The sequence below is a fragment of the Dendrobates tinctorius genome, unplaced genomic scaffold (genome assembly GCF_039654945.1).
Source record: "Dendrobates tinctorius isolate UK_male_01 unplaced genomic scaffold, ASM3965494v1 ptg000015l, whole genome shotgun sequence".
Classification (NCBI taxonomy): Eukaryota; Metazoa; Chordata; class Amphibia; order Anura; family Dendrobatidae; genus Dendrobates; species Dendrobates tinctorius.
The window spans coordinates 58,644,070-58,664,999 of record NW_027361683.1 but is presented as its reverse complement, the minus strand read 5'-3'; the positions used below and the strand labels follow the sequence as shown (position 1 = coordinate 58,664,999).

The 20,930-nt window shown below is 44.2% G+C and overlaps 1 protein-coding gene across 6 annotated transcripts in view; it reads left to right on the top strand.

The window, feature by feature from the left end:
• The window catches only part of CEP85 (centrosomal protein 85), a 193,726-nt gene that overhangs the window by 90,756 nt on the left and 82,040 nt on the right, over nucleotides 1–20,930 (top strand). For all 6 annotated transcript variants that reach the window (XM_073564674.1, XM_073564667.1, XM_073564648.1 and 3 more), the window contains 5 exons: nucleotides 7,904–8,058; nucleotides 8,157–8,286; nucleotides 8,354–8,404; nucleotides 9,114–9,221; nucleotides 9,311–9,536. In XM_073564674.1, coding sequence (XP_073420775.1) covers nucleotides 7,904–8,058; nucleotides 8,157–8,286; nucleotides 8,354–8,404; nucleotides 9,114–9,221; nucleotides 9,311–9,536 — 670 coding nt within the window. The remainder of the gene's footprint in view (nucleotides 1–7,903; nucleotides 8,059–8,156; nucleotides 8,287–8,353; nucleotides 8,405–9,113; nucleotides 9,222–9,310; nucleotides 9,537–20,930) is intronic.

Below are 20,930 nucleotides of genomic sequence, written 5' to 3'. Positions count from 1 at the left end.
CCTCACAAGACTCTGTGGGACAAAATATGGAACAATTATAGCTCTCAAAATGTGATGCAAAAACTAATTTTTCCAATAAAAAGCGTCTCTTAGCGGGTGAGGGAAAAATAATAAAATAAAAAAAATGTATATTTCCTTTTTCCAGTTAGGGTTAAGGTTGGGGCTAGGGTTAGGATTGGGGTTATGGGTGTGTTAGGGTTAGGTTTATGGTTAGGGTTGGGATTGGGGTTAGGGTTGGAGTTAGAATTGGGGGGTTTCCACTGTTAAGGCACATTAGGGGATCTCTAAACGCGACATGGCGCCCGATCTCAATTCCAGCCAATTTTGCGTCAAACGGCGCTCCTTCCCTTCCGAGCTCTGCCATGTGCCCAAACAGTGGTTTACCCCCATATATGGAGTATTAGCGTCCTCAGGACAAATTGCACAATAATTTTTGGGGTCCTGTTTCCCTTGGGAAAAAAAATTGGTGGTGAAAAGTTCGTTTTTGTGGAAAAAAATGATTTTTTTTAATTTTACTTCTGTATGTTATAAACGTCTGTGAAGCCCTTGCCGGTTCAAAGTTCTCACTACACTTCTAGATAAGTGTTAGGCATCGGATTCCGGCCGCTGCACAGCAGGAATCCTGAGCCTTGCATTCGGCAGTCTCCCATTCTCCCGGCCACAGAGGAGGCTGCTCAGCAGACTTGTCGATCCAGGCGCTCTGCTCAGACCAGCTCTGTAGGTTGGGTTGCTGCTGCCACCTCTGGTCCAGCTATAGCAACGCATGCTGGTCAGCATCGAGCTACTCCAGGGACTAAGTCCTCCTTTCAGTCCACTGAGCATGCCCGTGGGACGATCTCTCATTGGAGATCGGAGGTCACATGCTCAGGTCCTTCTCCAGCTCAGATTGGACCATCAGGAAGGTCCCGGAAGGACACTGCTATAAAAGAGTCGCATGACATATAGACAAAGGTTAGACCATGTGGAATGAGTGTTGTATGCATGTATCAATGTCTCTGGTGAATGACTCATTGGAAACCCCTACCCTTGGTATGCATGTGTTGTGCAGCCTAGCCTGTCAAGCGCCCCGGTCTAGGTGTAGGTAGAGGCAGTCCGAGACTAGTATCAGTCTCCACCGGTAGCTCTACACGCCACGGTGCATGTGCTCGACACTCTTCCCTGGTCAGCATCTATAGTTGTGTCTGCAGGTGCGACGCCACGCGCTCTGAAGGTCTAGAGGGACTCTGACCCCGTGTCCTTGGGGCAGAGTTCTGTGACCACATTCTGAGCGCCCCCTTGCCGAGCTCTGTGAGTGCTAACAGACTCCAGCATTTTAAGTTTCGTGGTACCGCGACTCTGTGACGTAACAGTCCGCTCCTGTTCACACCGGGTGACATTAACCTGTGTGTGACCTTTTTATATACCGCTATATACATCCGCCATTACTAAGCAGCAGTTTACCACCTCTGCACGGTGGAGCCCGGGCGCAAACGCACCTTACTATCATATTACTTGAAGCGTTCTGCAAGCCCGTAACAGTAAGTTCCTTGGGGGGTCTAGTTTCCCTGGAACAGTCTGTTCATTGGTGAACACGAATGAAAAGTGCCTGTTAAATATCTCAGCCTTTTCTTTGTCCTCTACTGTATTATCTGATTAGTCTTTTAAAGCGCTGATACCATCTTTTTTTTTTTTTTTTTCATTTTTGCATTGATATATTTATAAAAATATGGGGGATTTATTTTCATGTTATTGGCAATTTGTTTCTCTGTAGATAACTTTGCTAGCTTGATTTCTTTTTTGCATTTCTTAATCTTTATACTCCTGAAATGCTATTTCTGTTTTCTTGACCTTCAGGATTTTGAATGCCCTTTTTTTTTAATCTGATTAAACGTTGTCGTGTCTTATTTATCCATAATGGTTTATTTTTATTCCTGGACACTTTATTACCTGAGGGTATAAGTTTTCTACAGGATTCTAGCAGTATATCCTTAAACATGCCCCATTAATGGTTGGTATCCCCAGTTACCATGACATCATCCCAGTCTTGCACGATTAAGCTCTTCCCTTAATTTGTTGAACTCTGCTTTCCTAAAGTTCCATGTTTTTGCATTTCCCTCTTTTGAATGTTTGATTGAAAATTAGCTTTGTATATACAAGAAACAGAAAAATAACAATGTCACATATTGCAGAATTTTTGCAGTATTCTGAATTTTTTGCAGCACTTTATTCTAAAAAAAAAAAAAAAAAATCAAAGCACATTTGTTAATGTCATTATCAGACTGATATAGACAATCATGTTTCCGGGTCATTTCACTGTACAATGAAAGCTGTAAGAACTAAATGCAAAAACAATGATGGAATTGCATTTTTTTTCACCATTTCAGCACTCTTGGAATTTTTTTCACACGTTTCAATATGTTAGTGGTAAAATGAATGTTGCCATTCAAAACAAACGTGTCCAAAAAAAAAATTACTATATCAATGAAAAAATAAAGTTATGGCTCTTGAAAGAAGGCAAGAAACAGGGAAAAAATAAAAAATTCCCTGGTCCTTTAAAAGGTTACTCTAAAAAAAAAAAAAAAAAAAAATAATTCAATTAATTAAAACCTGACATACAGTGGGTACGGAACGTATTCAGACCCCATTAAATTTTTAACTTTTGTTTCATTGCAGCCATTTGGTAAATTCAAAAAAATTCATTTTTTTCTCATTAACCCCTTTCTGACAAATGACGTACTATCCCTTCCACAGTACCCGGACCCGTATGACCGGGGATGGGATAGTACGTCATCGCGATCAGCTGTGCTCACAGGGGGAGCGCAGCTGATCGTGGCCAGGTGTCAATGTGCCAGGGGCGGTCACGGACCGCCCCCGGCACATTAAATCCTGGCACACTGCGATCAAACATGAGGGAAGAATCACGCAGGGAAGGCGGGGTCCCCGAGACCCTCTGAGTAGCGCAATGTGCTGATGCTACTCCGAGGGTCTCCTTTCTGCAGGCCCCCGGATCCAATATAGTTGCGGGGGCCTTCGGGGTCCTGCAAGGAGGCAGCTTTCTCAGTGCCTGCTGAGAGCAGGTGCTGAGAAAGCCTCCTGCAGTGCCTTTCAGATCGCTGATCTGACACAGTGCGCTATAAAGTGTCAGATCAGTGATGTAATGTCCTACATTGGGACGATATAGTAAAGTAAAAATGTGTAAAAATAATTTTTCAAAAATTCCTAAAAAATAGTCCCTAAATTTTTAATAAGTACACATATTTAGTATCGCCGTGTTCGTAACAACCCGCCCTATAAAACTGTCCTACTAGTTAACCCCTTTAGTGAACCCCTTCAAAAAACAATGCTTTATCATACTGCCAAACAAAAAGTGCAATAAAATGCAATCAAAAAGACTGATATAAATAAACATGGTTCCGCTGAAACCGACATCTTGTCCTGCAAAAAATGAGCCGCCATACAGCGTCATTAGCGGAAAAATAAGTTATAGCTCACAGAATAAAGCAATGCAAAAATAATTTTTTATATAAAATTGTTTTTATTGCATAAAAGCACCAAAACATAATAGAATTATATAAATGAGGTATCACTGTAATCGTACTAACCCGAAGAATAAAACCGCTTAATCAATTTTACCACACGCGGAACGGTGTAAGCGCCCTCCGCCCCACCCCCAAAAGAAATTTATGAAATGCTGGTTTTTGTTGATTCTGTGTCCCAAAAATCGGAATAAAAAGCGATCAAAAAATGTCACATGCCCTAAAATGGTACCAATATAGACCTCAACGCATCCCGCAAAAAATAAGACCTCCCATAATTCTGTGGGTCAAAATATGGAAAAATTATAGCTCTCAAAATGTGGTGATGCAAACGCTATTTTTAAAATAAAAAGCGTCTTAACATATGACAGCTGCCAAGCATAAAAACCCACCATAAATAGAAAATTAAACCCTCCTTTATCACCCCCAAAGTTAGGGAAAAATAATAAAATTAATAATTTTTTTATTTCCATTTCCCTATTAGGGTTAGGGCGGTAGTTAGGGGTGTGTTGGGGTTAGAATTGGGGGGTTCAACTGTTTAGGCACATCAGGGGCTCTCCAAATTCTGCGTTGAAAAAGTCAAATGGTGCTGCTTCTCCTGAGCTCTGCCATGCGCCCAAATAGTGGTTTACCCCCACATATGGGGTATATGCGTGCTCAGGACAAATTGCACAATAACTTTTGGAGTCCTGTTACCCTCAGGAAAATAAAAATTGGGGGTGAAAAGATCATTTTTGTTGGAAAAGTGATTTTTTTTTTTAATTGTACGGCTGTACGTTCTAAACTTCTGTGAAGCCCTTGGGGGTTCAAAGTGCTCACCACATATCTAGATAAGTTCCTTGGGGGGTCTAGTTTCCAAAATGAGGTCACTTGTGGGGGGGTTTCCACTGTCTAGGCACATCAGGAGCTCTCCAAGCGTGACATGGCATCGGATCTGAATTCCAGCCAATTTTGCAGTGAAAAAGTCAAACGGCGCTCCTTCCCTTCCGAGCTCTGCCATGCGCCCAAACAGTGGTTCCCCCCCACATATCAGGCATCAGCGTACTCGGGACAAATTGCACAATAACTTTTGCAGTCCAATGTCTCCTGTTACCCTTGGTAAAATAAAAAAATTGAACCTGAAAATTTTTTTTTTTTTTTTTTTTTTTGAAAAAAAGTTAAATGTTCATTTTTTTTTTTTTTTAAAACATTCAAAAAATTCCTGTGAAGCAGCTGAAGGGTTAATAAACTTCTTGAATGTGGTTTTGAGCACCTTTGAGGGGTGCAGTTTTTAGAATGGTATCATTTTTGGGTATTTTCTATCATATAGACCCCTCAAAGTGACTTCAAATGTGATGTGGTCCCTAAAAATAAAATGGTGTTGTAAAAATGAGAAATCGCTGGTCAACTTTTAACCCTTAACTTTCTAACAAGAAAAAAATTGTTTCCAAAATTGTGCTGATGTAAAGTAAACATGTGGGAAATGTTATTAACTATTTTGTGTCACATAACTCTCTGGTTTAAGGGCATAAAAATTCAAAGTTTGAAAATTGCAAAATCTTCACCATATTTCCGTTTTTTCCATAAATAAACGCAAGTTATATCAATGAAATTTTACCACTAACATGAAGTACAATATGTCACGAGAAAACATTCTCAGAATCGCTAGGATCCGTTGAAGCGTTCCTGAGTTATTACTTCATAAAGGAACAGTGGTCAGAATTGTAAAAATTGGCCCGGGAGTTAACGTGCAAACCACCCTTCGTAGTAAAAGGGGTTAATGTACAGTGGGGCAAAAAAGTATTTAGTCAGTCAGCAATAGTGCAAGTTCCACCACTTAAAAAGATGAGAGGCGTCTGTAATTTACATCATAGGTAGACCTCAACTATGGGAGACAAACTGAGAAAAAAAAATCCAGAAAATCACATTGTCTGGTTTTTTTTCATTTTATTTGCATATTATGGTGGAAAATAAGTATTTGGTCAGAAACAAGCAATCAAGATTTCTGGCTCTCACAGACCTGTAACTTCTTCTTTAAGAGTCTCCTCTTTCCTCCACTCATTACCTGTAGTAATGGCACCTGTTTAAACTTGTTATCAGTATAAAAAGACACCTGTGCACACCCTCAAACAGTCTGACTCCAAACTCCACTATGGTGAAGACCAAAGAGCTGTCAAAGGACACCAGAAACAAAATTGTAGCCCTGCACCAGGCTGGGAAGACTGAATCTGCAATAGCCAACCAGCTTGGAGTGAAGAAATCAACTGTGGGAGCAATAATTAGAAAATGGAAGACATACAAGACCACTGATAATCTCCCTCGATCTGGTGCTCCACGCAAAATCCCACCCCGTGGGGTCAGAAAGATCACAAGAACGGTGAGCAAAAATCCCAGAACCACGCGGGGGGACCTAGTGAATGAACTGCAGAGAGCTGGGACCAATGTAACAAGGCCTACCATAAGTAACACACTACGCCACCATGGACTCAGATCCTGCAGTGCCAGACGTGTCCCACTGCTTAAGCCTGTACATGTCCGGGCCCGTCTGAAGTTTGCTAGAGAGCATTTGGATGATCCAGAGGAGTTTTGGGAGAATGTCCTATGGTCTGATGAAACCAAACTGGAACTGTTTGGTAGAAACACAACTTGTCGTGTTTGGAGGAAAAAGAATACTGAGTTGCATCCATCAAACACCATACCTACTGTAAAGCATGGTGGTGGAAACATCATGCTTTGGGGCTGTTTCTCTGCAAAGGGGCCAGGACGACTGATCCGGGTACATGAAAGAATGAATGGGGCCATGTATCGTGAGATTTTGAGTGCAAACCTCCTTCCATCAGCAAGGGCATTGATGATGAAACGTGGCTGGGTCTTTCAACATGACAATGATCCAAAGCACACCGCCAGGGCAACGAAGGAGTGGCTTCGTAAGAAGCATTTCAAGGTCCTGGAGTGGCCTAGCCAGTCTCCAGATCTCAACCCTATAGAAAACCTTTGGAGGGAGTTGAAAGTCTGTGTTGCCAAGCGAAAAGCCAAAAACATCACTGCTCTAGAGGAGATCTGCATGGAGGAATGGGCCAACATACCAACAACAGTGTGTGGCAACCTTGTGAAGACTTACAGAAAACGTTTGACCTCTGTCATTGCCAACAAAGGATATATCACAAAGTATTGAGATGAAATTTTGTTTCTGACCAAATACTTATTTTCCACCATAATATGCAAATAAAAGGAAAAAAAAACAGACAATGTGATTTTTTGGTTTTTTTTTTTCTCAGTTTGTCTCCCATAGTTGAGGTCTACCTATGATGTAAATTACAGACGCCTCTCATCTTTTTAAGTGGTGGAACTTGCACTATTGCTGACTGACGAAATACTTTTTTGCCCCACTGTATGCTCTGCACCCCATATCTTGACTGAAAAAAAAAAAAAAAAAAACACAAATTTAGAAATTTTTGCAATTTTCTTCAAAATGAATACCTGAAATATCACATGATCATAAGTATTCAGACCCTTTCCTCAGTATTAAGTAGAAGCACCCTTTTGAGCTAGTACAGCCAAGAGTCGTCTTGTGAATGATACAAGTTTTTTACACCTGGATTTGGGGATCCTCTGCCATTCTTCCTTGCAGATTCTTTTTTTTTTGTTGTTGTTTAGCGATTTTTTTTTTTTTTTTATAAATTATTTTTACACTTTTTTTTTTTTTTTTTCTTTATTACACTGTCCCTTGGGGGACATAACTGTCATGTGAAAGATCGCTGATCTGTCACATCACAGATCGCTGTGACAGATAAGCGATCTGTCACAGGCAGTGCAGAAGGCTTCCTCATGCCTGCGCTCTGCAGGCAGTGAGGAAGCCAGCTCCCTGCAGGCCCCCGCCGCCATATTGGATCCGGGGACCTGCAGGGAAGCACGGAGGGAGCCCCCTTCCTGCGTGCTTCTCTCCTATGCCCCCGGTACACCGCGATCATGTTTGATCGCGGTGTGCCAGGGGTTAATGTGTCGGGGGCGGTCCGTGACCGCCCCTGACACAGTGCCGGGTGTCAGCTGTGATAATCAGCTGACACCCGGCCGCGATCAGCGGCGCTCCCCACGGGGGGCACCCCTGATCGCTATGACGTACTGTTCCGTCCATGGGAATTAGGTCCCAGGTCACATGGAAGGAATAGAACGTCTAATGTAGGAAAGGAGTTAATGAGGAAAAAAATGAACTTTTTTGAATTTATCTAATGGCTGCAATGAAACAGTGAAAAATTTAAAGGGGTCTGAATACTTTCCGTACCCACTGTATAAAAAGACTAGTAGATGGAAATTCATGTTTTAAAGAATACTTTGTATAAAGAAATCTTTGACTATTGTCATATCAGATGTCTTAAACATCATTTTGAGAATTCATCTTTCTCTTGTAGGTAAAAGAACTTCAAGAGCAGAAGCTCGTCCTCCAGGAACAAGTGAGAGAGAGAGAGAAAAAGCTAGGCGAATTGAGAGCAAACTACAGGGAAAGCAAGGCCCAACTTGCAGCTCAAAAGTTAAAGGAAGAGGAGCATGTAAAGACAATAGAAGGGTACTAAACTAGAAGAAAAAATGTAGGCAAATTCGTGTTACTTTTGATATGGTTAGATGACTTACTATAGTTTTTTTTTTTTTTTTTTTTTTTTTAAGTTTCCGAAGGGAAATACGGAAGTTCGAAATGACAGACTGGAAAGAGGAAGAAAGACGTCTGACAGAAGAGGCAAATAAACTACGTCAAGAATTAGAATCTTTACATAAAGAGCGAGATTCTTTACAAAACGTAGGTCACAATATGGTTTCATGATGTGTCCAGTCTACACCCACGTTCACACTTTGTTTACTTTCAGGTGATAGAAAACTACAAGAAGAAAATGGAACAGATGTTCAGTAGAATGAAAGTAAGTGAAGACTACAGGCCACAATAAATAAAACTGATTGACTCTTCACTTCTGAAGTAATCAGAAAGTCTTTGGACACAATCACAAAGCTTCTAAAACTGCATTATAAACCAAAAGCTGCTAGTACCATTAATCTCCCATTTACACATTTATCAGAATTCAAACTATTTCATACAGTAGGGATACGGATGCAGATATACACGTTGGCCGTTGGCAATTAGTCTCTAGATTGATTCCATACTACACAACTGTGGGAAGCAAGTTCATACACCAGTATTTCAAGTATTGTAACTAAGCAGACCCTAACATTAAAAGGATTGCTCACCCCTTCAAAACGATTCCTTACGGCGCCCATGGGGTTGGGGGAAACTCTTATACCGCAGTGACATCGCTTTTCCGGTCCCATGTAGAAAGTGATTCACACCCTCTTTAAAAGGACAGTTATCAGTACAGAATGACTGCTCAAACTAACTACAGGTGCTCGGTGCATTATGGTGTGGCCAAACATTTAAGTGCGCCTTCCCATCTGCTGGCTTTCTCTCAATCCCACACACAATCATTTCCTATTCTTTGACAGCTGTGGCTTCATAGAGCCCCAGAAGGGTGGAGATAAATGTAAAATAGCTTATCTATTGTTCTAGATCTTATATAAACATAGATCTGTACTTGTCTCTACATGGAGTCCTTGGAATGTTTCATACCACTTTAGGATTTAGAGGAGCAGGCCTGTCATGAAGAGGCTACAGGACAAGCTTTAAAGGAGGAATCTCTGCAAAAAGAAGCTGCCATACAACAGCTGAAAGTGGTTGTAAAGGATGTAAGTCACCAATGTGTATATGGATATTACACCCGTCCTGTGTAAGCATCTTCTATGTCTGTAAAACATGAACCATTCCCTTGTTTCAGTTGGCTTCACAAAACCAGGACCTTGTGGATTGCAATCTCACAATACAAGAACAAGTTCGCCTTGCCTCATTAAGGGCACAGTCATCAAATGTGGAGGGCAGTCAACTCTTCACATTATATAAAGAAATGAATCGTTGCCAGAAGGATTTGAGATCTATATGCTGTTTACTGAGCCAAAGAGTACAGGGTGCAGACCCTAACCTGTCCATGTTACTAGGAGTAAACTGTGAGTCTGCCAGCCTTTATTTTATCATATTTTTTTCTCCTTGTAACTATTTTCCTGAGCCAGTTGTACTGACTGTATTTGATGTCTGCCTTTATAGTGAAATAGCCTACTGAAGCCTTCCTTTCGGACATTGGACGTACTATTCCGTCCATGTGCCCTGGGACTTAATGCCCACGGATAGAATAGTTCGTCATAGGCGATCAGCCGCGCTCACGGGGGGAACTCGGCTGATCGCGGCCGGGTGTCAGCTGTTTCTCACAGCTGACACCCGGCACTAATTTCCAGGAGAGGTCACGGACCTCTCCCGGCACTTTAACCCCGTAACACTGCAATCAAACATGATCGCAGCGTTCCGGAGCCAGCAGAGGGGCTGACAACCCCTCTGCCTTTGGATCGGAGACCCCGCAGCATGTCACAGGGTCCCGATCGCTGCCATGGAGACCCGATATCGTCATGACTACATCCGGGTCTCCAGAGCTGAGAGACATCCTGTCATGCGCAATTGCATGATAGGAAGTCTCTCAAGTTAGTGCATACAAGCTGCAGCGCTGACAGCTTCTATAGTATGCAGATCTGCATGCTATAGAAGTGATTAGCCTGCACAAAATGAATGTCCCATAGAGGGACAAAGTGTTAAAGTAAGAATGAAATTAAAAAAAAAAAAATTTAATTGCAAAAATATTAGAATTTTTTTTTTATTTTTTATCATTAAATCAATATTTCAATAAAAAAATTAAACAATAAAAGTACACATTTAGTATCGCGTCCTTAACGACTCGACGTATAAAACTGTCCCACTAGTTAACCCCTTAAGTGAACACCGTTAAAGCATTGTTTTTTGCATTTTCTTTTTTTTTTTTTTTTTTTAACATCATACCGCCGAACAAAAAGTGGAATAACATGCGACCCAAAAAGACGGGTATAAATAAACATGGTACAGCTGAAAACGTCAACTTGTCCCACAAAAAACAAGTCGCCATAGAGCGCAATCACCAGAAAAATAAGTTATAGCTTTTAGAATAAAGCGATGCAAAAATAATTTTTTTCTATAAAATATTTTTTATTGTATAATAGTGCCAAACCACAAAAAGATATAAATAAGGTATCGCTGTCATCGTACTGACCCGAAGAATAAAACTGCTTTAGCAATTTTACAACATTAGCTCTCAAAGTGTGATGCAAAAACTATTTTTTGCAATTAAAAGCTTCTGTTAGTGTGTGACAGCTGCCAAACATAAAACCCCGCTATAAATAGTAAATCAAACTCCCCTTTGTCAGCCCCTTAGTTAGGGAAAAATAATAAAAATTAAAAAAAAATGTTTATTTTTCCATGGTACATGACGGCACCACGAGAGAGGGGATCCGCCCCACGAGGACAGGAAACCTTCAAGATAAAAGGGGCGGCTCCTCTCTCCGCATCAGTTGGTTTCCTGTCCTCGACGGGGAACCCTCAAGATGAAAGCCTCTTTGAAGATTCCGAAGAAGAGGATGCCTGGACCTGGGTCGGGTGATTAATGGTAGGCATGGGTTTGCTACACCCGACACCGGGTACCGGTAGTCGCCTCGGGGGCCATATATGCCTATGTCCCCCCTGAGCGAAGGCATGGCCACAGCCGGAGGGCAGATGCCCAGGCGAAGCGGAGTACCTTGGCGGTGGACCCTCCAAGATGGCGGCACACAAAGCAGGTCCAGGGAGGCCACTTGCAGTGTCCCTCCCTGTCGACACACAGTGGCCATGCAGCCCAGGACACATCGGTCCCCGGGCAGAAGAGCTCCTCGGAGGTCACGGACAGTGATCCTCCCTGTTGAAGCCCAGACACCGGACCCCGCAGCGTACCTGCAGTCAGGAGACAGGGCTGTTCCAGGTGCATCGGCGGGTAAGGGGTGTCTGGGGGCCCCGAAACAGGCAGAGCCCAAGCGCTCACCCGGCCCGGGTTCATCTGGCCGCTCCGGGAGGGGCGCGCGTTGGGAGCGCGCATGATGGCCGACGAACCGGAAGTGGTTGCGTGCGACCCGGAAGTGGAACGGCGCGCACAGCACCGCGGGGCCTGGGAGAGGCAGGAAGTGTGCACGGTCCCGGGGGGGGCACGCAGATGCAGGGGGCGCGTGCGTCCACACAACAAGCGGCAGGTGCGAGACCAGGCGGTCAAAAAAAAAAAAAGGGTTGCTATTTAAGATCACCAGGAAAGGCGAGCAGGCGTCACAGCACCAATTTTGAGTGGGGTGACTGCTTGCAGCCATAAGCAGAATAATGGATAGCCCTTCGCCAGAGCATGTACAACCGCGCCAGGAAGTAAAGGAAAGACGGTCGTGCTCAGAAGAAAAAGCAAAGGCACGCCGCAGCAGTAGCGTGAGCCACTCGGGCAGCGCACGGGCGGATCGTCACCGCAGAAAAGAGGGGTCCATAGTCTCGTTGGGAGACAGTGAGAGGACCAGCCAACCTCCAGATCCGGAGGTCCCTAAGAAATGTAGAGGAAAGTCAAAAAATAAAGAGTGTGCTTTATGTAAAACTCCCACAGAAGCAGCCTGGAACAAAAAGTTATGCCAGGAGTGCATTAACAAAACCATAGCGGAGGAGACACCCTCATTCTCGGATAGTCTGAGGGCCATAATTCAGACAGAAGTTTCCAAATCGGTAAGAGCATTACAAACTGTAGATACAGAGAGGAAAACTAGGAGATCAAGGCCCTCAGGGGTCTCTCAACAAGACTCTACAGAGTCAGAGGACGACTCAAATAAGTCGCAGTATTCAGGAAGTAGCTCGGACGGGGAAGATACGTTTCCAGTAGAAACTACGGATGAACTCATTAAAGCAGTTAGATCTACCATGGGGCTAGTGGAAGAGCGGACAAAAAAGACAGCCCAAGATCTCATGTTTGGTGGACTGCAAAAGAGAAAGCGTAAGACCTTCCCTGTTAATGAGCAATTAAAAGCACTTATAAAACGTGAATGGGAAAAGCCAGAAAGGAAGTCCCAGATAACGAATGCCCTGAAGAGGAGATACCCATTTGAGGAAGAGGCATCCTCATCCTGGGATAGGGCCCCCAAAATTGATGTGGCGGTATCAAAGGTCGCCAGAAAATCCTCCCTACCCTTTGAGGACCTGGGGTTTCTAAAAGAGCCATTGGACCGAAAGGTGGATAGTTGCCTTAAGGCAGCCTGGGAAACCTCGGCTGGCGCACTAAGACCCGCCATCGCAGCCACTTGTGTGGCTAGGTCCCTAAAGATATGGACAGACAACTTGGAGGATCAATTGGAACAAGGAGTTCCCAGAGAGACGATTCTGGAATCATTGCCTGCTATTAGAGCAGCGGCGGACTTTCTCGCAGAGGCGTCAGCAGATTCGGCCAGAGTAGCATCAAAGTCAGCAGCCTTAACCAATGTAGGACGGCGTGCGGTGTGGCTTAAATGCTGGCCGGGGGACACCCAGGCAAAAATGAAACTTTGCTCTCTACCATGTGAGGGAAATTTCTTATTCGGTCCGGCATTGGATGAAGTGTTGGAAAAAGCGAGTGATACCAAAAAGAATTTTCCGAAACAACCATTTCAAGCCTTTCGGCGCTCCTTTCAGAGGGGCCGGAAATTTAGAAGGCAACAATTTAAAGATCGTGACAGAAACAATTCTGACAGGCGATACAGAGGAGGGAGAGGCTTCTATTTCAGTAAGCCCCCTAGAGAAACCAAAAAACCCGCCCAGTGACGGTCCTTCTCAGGTGGGGGGAAGGCTCTCTCACTTCCTCCCAGCCTGGGAAAGGATCTCATCCAGTACCTGGATCCAACAGATAGTAGGGTCAGGTCTGGAGTTAAAGTTCCACCACTGGCCACCACAAAAATTCATTCAAACTCCGGTACAATCATCCCAAGAAAGACAAAAGAGTTTGGAAGGGGAGGTGTTATCGCTTATGCAAAAACTCGTACTGGAAGAAGTTCCAGAAGGGGAAAAGAAGGAAGGCTTTTACTCCCCCCTATTTCTGATAAAGAAACCAGCCGATTCCTGGAGGACGATTGTAAATCTGAAAGGCCTCAACAGGTATCTAGTAGTCCCATCGTTCAAGATGGAGACCATAAGATCTACAGTGAAACTCCTCTTCCCTCGGTGTTACATGTCGGTCCTGGATCTCAAGGACGCTTACTATCATGTCCCGATCCGGCAGCAAGACCGCAAATATCTCAGGGTGGCAGTCCAGATAAACTCTCAGTGGCATCATTTTCAATACAAGGCTCTGCCCTTTGGGGTAGCAACAGTCCCCCGGGTCTTTACGAAGTTAATTGCGGAGGTCACGGCACATCTCAGAGAAAAAGATGCTCTAGTAATACCATATCTGGACGACTTCTTGATAGTGGGGAACGATTTCGCTCACTGTCAGGAACAAGTCAAGACAGTGATAGACTCTTCAGACTCTGGGTTGGCAACTGAACTTCAAAAAATCCAGGTTGGAGCCAACGATGGTCCAGAATTTTTTGAGCCTAACAATAGACTCGGTAATACAGGAGTGTCGCCTCCCAGAGGAAAAAGAAGAGAAAATCAAAAACCTAATCAGAACAACATTAGGAAAGCCAACAATGACTCTGAGGAAAGCCATGTCAGTGCTGGGGTCCCTAACCTCCTGCATACCAGCGGTAAAATGGGCACAATTTCACACAAGGGAACTTCAGTGGTGTGTGTTACAAAGCGATCTGACGCTTCAGGGGCAGTTAGAACAGAAGCTCACCATCCCGGATCCTGTACTCCAGTCGCTAAAATGGTGGTTACAGATAGAGTCCGCTCCGAGGGGAGTACCCTGGACATATGCAGCCTCCAGAGTAGTCACGACAGATGCCAGTCCCTGGGGCTGGGGAGCCCATCTAGACACCCTGTGGCTCCAAGACCCTTGGGCTCAGGAGGAAAAAGATCTATCCTCAAACGAGTGGGAACTGCTAGCCATCGAAAGAGCGCTGGAAGGATTACTGACACACCTGAGAGGACATCATGTGAAAGTCCTATCAGACAATCGTACAGCGGTTGCATACGTGAACCATCAAGGGGGCACTCGTTCTCGGTCATTGATGGAAATAGCAAAAAGAATCCTGACTCTGGCGGAACATCAGTTCCTTTCATTATCGGCCCTGCATATCCGAGGCGCGGACAACCTGAAGGCGGACTTTCTGAGCAGGAACCACTTAAAGCAAGGAGAATGGTGCCTAAAAGAGTCCATTTTTCAGCAAATTGTGCAGAGGTGGGGAAAACCCATAATAGATCTCTTCGCCTCAAAAACCAACAGAAAAGTTCAAAAATTCTGCTCCCTAAGACCAGCAGATATGCCACTGGCGGTAGACGTCTTCAGAATAAAATGGACATCAGGTCTCCTGTACGCATTCCCTCCGATATGCCTCATTCCATTAGTCCTGAAAAAGATCAGGGAGGACCAAGCCAGAGTAATTATGATAGCTCCCTTTTGGCCAAAAAGGCCGTGGTTCTATTGGCTGAGAGTGATGTCAGTGACAGACCCATGGGTGCTCCCAGAGGATCACGACCTCCTAACACAGGGTCCCTTCAATCATCCTCCGAATTCCAGGCTGCATTTGACAGCCTGGAATTTGAAAGGTCACTGTTAGAGAAGAAAGGGTTTTCAGCAAGATTGATTTCCACCCTAATCAGTAGCAGAAAGCCAGTGACTACATAAATATATGGGAGGATATGGAGGAAATTTTTGTCCACCTCAGGCCCAATACAGGAGGGGGAAGTGCCTGTGAGGGCAGTGCTAGAATTCCTACAAAAGGGTTTGGACCTGGGCTTAGCGGCCAGCACCCTGAAAGTACACGTTTCAGCCCTGGCAGCATTATTCAACTATGACCTGGCAAGCGATAGTTGGGTCGCCAGATTTATCCGGGCCTGTGCTAGAGCTGACTCTGTCCCATCTCCTAAACATCCTCCCTGGGATCTAAATTTAGTCCTATCATCTCTAACGGAAAGTCCGTTTGAACCAATAAGCACAACATCAGATAAAGTGTTAACTTTAAAAACAGCCTTGTTAGTGGCGCTCACATCGGCACGTAGGGTTGGGGACTTACACGCATTATCAGCAGATCCACCATACACTCAGGTTATGGACGATAGTCGTGTTGAGATTAGATCCAGCATACCTCCCTAAGGTAGTGTCGAAATTCCACAGAGCTCAGGAAATAACCTTGCCATCCTTTTGTCCTAACCCCGGTAACAAAAAGGAAGAGAGATTACATTGCTTAGACGTTAGGAGATGTATCCTACAGTATTTAGAGGTGACAAAACCATGGAGGAAACAGAGGGCCTTATTTGTCTCATATCAGGGGGCAAGGAAAGGCCTTAAAGCCTCTAAGCAAACTATAGCTAGATGGGTGAGAGAGGCCATCATTCTAGCATATAGTAGTGCAGGTAGGGCTGTTCCAGAGGGCCTAAAAGCCCACTCCACGAGGGCCATGGCAACGTCCTGGGCGGAGAAAGCGGACGCCTCCATCGACCAAATCTGTAAGGCGGCCACTTGGTCCTCTCCATCTACCTTTTTCAGACATTACAGATTAGACCTATCTGCCACCTCTGATCTCACATTTGGGAGAAGAGTGTTACAGGCAGTGATCCCCCCCTAAAAGAGAATACAAATCTCTGTACCTCTCTCGTGGTGCCGTCATGTACCATGGAAAAACACGGGTATTACATACCTGGTAATGTGTTTTTTCATGAAGACATGACGGCACCCTTATATTCCCGCCCTATCTGATCACGTCATTAGTTGGGTGTTTTTTTTGTTAATATTATACACTCCCTTGGTGTTGGAAATTTAGCAGTATAAAATATGTATTATTTATGTGTGCACTAACCTGCGGAGTTCCTCTCGTGCTCTGTAAAACAACTGATGCGGAGAGAGGAGCCGCCCCTTTTATCTTGAAGGTTTCCTGTCCTCGTGGGGCGGATCCCCTCTCTCGTGGTGCCGTCATGTCTTCATGAAAAAACACATTACCAGGTATGTAATACCCGTGTTTCCATTTTCCCGTTAGGGTTGGTGTTAAAGTTAGTTAGGGTTGGGATAAGGGTTTTAGGGGTGTGATAGGGTTATGGTTAGGGTTGGGATTAGGGTTAGGGGTGTGTTGGGGTTAGGGTTAGCGTTAGAATTGGGTGGTTTCCACTGTTTAGGTACATCAGGAGCGACATATGTCTGATCTCAATACCAGCCAATTCTGCATTGAAAAAGTCAAACAGTGCTCCTTCCCTTCTGAGCTCTGCCATGCGCCCAAACAGTGGTATACCCCCATATATGTGGTATCAGCATACTCAGGACAAATTGCACAACAACTTTCGGGGTCCAAATTCTCCTGTTACCCTTGGGAAAATAAAAAAAATTGGGGCCAAAAAGATCATTTTTGCGGGAAAAGTTTTTTTTATTTTTACAGCTCTATATTATAAACATCTGTGAAGCACTTGAGGGTTCAGAGTGCTCACCACACATCTAGATAAGTTTCTTAGGGGGTCTACTTTCCAAAATGGTGTCACTTGTGGGGGGTTTCCAAACACGACATGGCGTCCGATCTCAATTCCAGCCAATTTTGCATTGAAAAGTCAAACTGCTCCTTCCCTTCTGAGCTCTGCCATGCACCCAAACAGTGGGCCCAAACTACTTTTGGGGCCTAATTTCTCATGTTACCTTTAGTAAAATAAAACAAATTGGATCTGAAGTAAATTTATTGTGAAACAAAGTTAAATGTTCCTTTTTTTTTTTTTTTCTATATATTTTTTAAACATTAAAAAAAATTCTTGTGAAGCGCCTGAAGGGTTAATAAACTTCATGAATATGGTTTTGAGCAACTTATGGGGTGCAGTTTTTTAGAATGGTGTCACTTTTGGGTATTTTCTATCATATATAGACCCATCAAAGTGACCTCAAATATGATGTGGTTCTTAAAAAAAAAAAAAAAAATGGTATTGTAAAAATGAGAAATTGCTGGTCAACTTTTAACCCTTAACTTCCTAACAAGAAAAAATTTTTGGTTCCAAAATTGTGCTGATGTAAAGTAGACATGTGGGAAATGTTATTTATTTAGTATTTTGTGTGACATATTTCTCTGTTTTAAGGGCATCAAAATTCAAAGTTGCAAAATTTTTTGAAATTTTCACCAGATTACTGTTTTTTTCACAAATAAACGCAAGTCATATCAAAGAAACTTTACGACTATCATGAAGTACAATATGTCATGAGAAAACATTGTAAGAATCATTGGCGTCTATGGAAGCATTCTAGAGTTATTACCTCATTAAAGGGACAGTGGTCAGAATTGTAAAAATTGAACTGGTCATTAACATGCAAACCACCCTTGGGGATAAAGGGATTCTGTAGTATGTGGGCCTTTTTTTTTTTTTTTTTTTTTTTTTTTTTAAAAGCTTTAATCAAGGCAAAACATTTAATGGCATCTTTTTGGGCATACCATATATACCCGTGTATAAGCCGACCCCCTTAATTTTGCCCCCAAAAAACTGGGAAAACTTATTGACTTGCGTAGAGCGGTATCTCTGTCCTTACAATTCAGAATACGTGCAAGGAATGGACATGGAGAGGCACCGGGTGGGAGAGGTCTGGTCAGGACTCTATGCCTTCTTTCTACCGCAAACACTGAAAAACTCGTTCCAGAGTGTGTTCTTGAGCCACTCCTCCAGAAAACGCTGAGGTTGCTACCCTTCTGAGCGCTCTGGTAGTCTGATCCACAAATTGTTGTGATGCAGACTATTTTCCAAGTCATCTGCTTTTTGACGCCAGGCGTTTATTGATCCCGCCACTTTTCTTAGTTAATTAGCCATCGTTTCCACCCTGTCTTCCCAGATCGACACTCTATTTTTGGCGTGTGTTATACGGCCTCCTGGGGCCCGCATATCTTGGCGGGTGTGGGGAAACGGGAGGTCGGCGGGTGCCTATGGTCCGCTAGCCAAAACCACATGGACGGGGTATCAACCCGCCTAACACCCGCGCTCTCGTTAACGTGGGCTTAACGCTACTCAGATAGCACAGAGTGAGGGTAAAACAGCGTGGCAGTGCTTTATTGAAGCACAAAACGGGCAGGTAACACAAGCATAAGGAGATGACCGTCCATAGAGTCCACACAAGGTCTAAAGCCAGTTGACATGAGTCACCACATTGCTTTTCCTAACATCTCCACGGAGCCAGGCGACCTGCGGGTCCCAATCTTGGCTTTCTCCAATCTTGTCCATGGTTCAGCGATGGTCAATGGAGCATAGCTGTATCCTTCCAAGCAGAGCCGAAAACCCCTAGGTTGTTTCCTATAGAATCGGATCTGTGTCCCTCATGCTGGTACCATGATGAATTTGCTGCAGTCCTGTCTCTCGTTCGTTGGGTGTTTTGCAGAATGTCTGGCTGGGTTGCTCTCTCTGTCTGTCTGAGTCTTTTTATACAGAGGCATGTAACCTATTTTTAGATTTACCCAGTGTCCGTCAGTCCACCCTCACAAATAAGGGAAACAATGGTGATAAGATCAAGTAGCACACAGTGCGGATTCTGCTGCGGATCCGCAGCGGATTTGGCCCTGCGGATCCGCAGCAGAACTGCAGGTGATGTACAGTACCATTCTAGCCTATGGAAAATTGAAACCGCTGTGCAGACGGTGCGGATTTTTCCACGCGGTTTTGCCTGCAGTTTCAAATCCACAGAAAGAATTGACATGTCATTCTTTTCTGCGGATTCCGTTGCGGTTTGCCATCTCCTCCATTGTGGAGGTGATAAACCACAGGGTAATCCACACCGCAGGATTTACCTGAGGATTGTGCAAAATCCGCGCGGGTGAATCCGCACCGTGTGCACATTAGCCTTAGGCTATGTGCACACGCTGCGGTGTTTCCTGCGGTTTTGGCCGCAGCAGAACTGCAGCAGTTCTGCAGACAGTGTACAGTAGCATGTTATCCTATGGGATTTACATTCTGCTGTGCACATGCTGCGGATTTTTAAATGCGGAAAAGCTGCGGTTTTGAATCCGCAGAAAGAATTGACATTCTATTTACTCTACTTTGCATAGGTTTTTCCCTCCCTGCTTTCAGAGTCAACAAACTGGCTCCATAATACAATGCATAATTAGCGTATCAGCAAACCTCACTAGTCAAAGATAAGCGCACACTGTTATATGGTATATCAGCTTACAAGTCACTAGTCCTATCCTCCTGATTCTCACATCCCTCATTCTCGCTTATTTGAGATCTGCGATGCTCTCTATTCTTAGCTGTTGAGATATATTATCCCCTTGAGGCGCTGGGGGAGTTAACTTGTTCAGGGCAGATAAAGTATGCGTGCACAGGAACCGAGGGAGAAGCAAGGAGGAGGACATCATCGTATGAAGATGGGAGGTGCCGGATGGGACGGCGACACGCATAGGACCGGACCGAACGCCGGGGTGAGTATAATCTAACACTTTTCTTCTCTTTCAGGTTACATCGGGGGCTTATCTACAGCATTACAGAATGCTAGCTAGCGAGATCGCAGTGTGACGGGGCCTTTAGGGAATTAAATATGGTTTATCAGTTCCTTGTCACAGGGCTCTTAATGCAGCTTCCCTCTGTGCCTGCTGAGATTCACAATCAAAGTTTTCCACTGCCAGTGAACTAATTTCTGGGGGTTGGGAGGAGGGTGAGAGAATCTCCTTACTGAATCAAGAATCCCTCCTTAGCTCCTGTGTCCAGCAGAGAACCACTGGCTGTGGGTCCCTTACTCAGGGCTCTGCACCACAGCTCCCATGCTGTATCTGATAAAATTCTGATCCCCTGGTAGGCTAGGGGGAGGGAACACTCTCACTATTCTCTCTGTAGCTCAGAGCTTGGACCCATGATGGCCGCTGACACCTCCAGAGCTGTGTTCTGTGTGATTGATTTGCAGCTCCCTGCCCGACTGAGGCTGAACCAAAACAGCCCCTCTGGAGCCAGGCTAAATCCACACCAGGATGATGATGTTTACAGGCTTACCAGAGCCTCGGTTGTCAGGTATGATGCAGGATAATGTACAAATGGCTGGAGCTCCTCTGAGATGCAACCTCTCAGCGCTTTCATAGCCATACCCCCCAATGCACCATGAAATTTGTTGTATGATTTCTCCTGAGTACACCAATACCCCATATGGGGAAGAAAACTGCATGACATGGCTTGGGAGGGAAGGAGCACAATTTGACTTTTGGAATACAAAATTGGCTGGAATCAATAGCGGATGCCATGTCACGTTTGGATAAACCTTAAGTTCCTAAACTGTGGACTTCTCCACCCCAAATGGCTCCATTTTGGAAACTACACCCCTCAAGGAATGTATCTAGATGTGTGGTGAGTGAGTATCTTGAACCCCCAGGTGCTTTCACAGAAATTTATAACGTTGAGCTGTGGAAATAAAAAGTCATATTGTT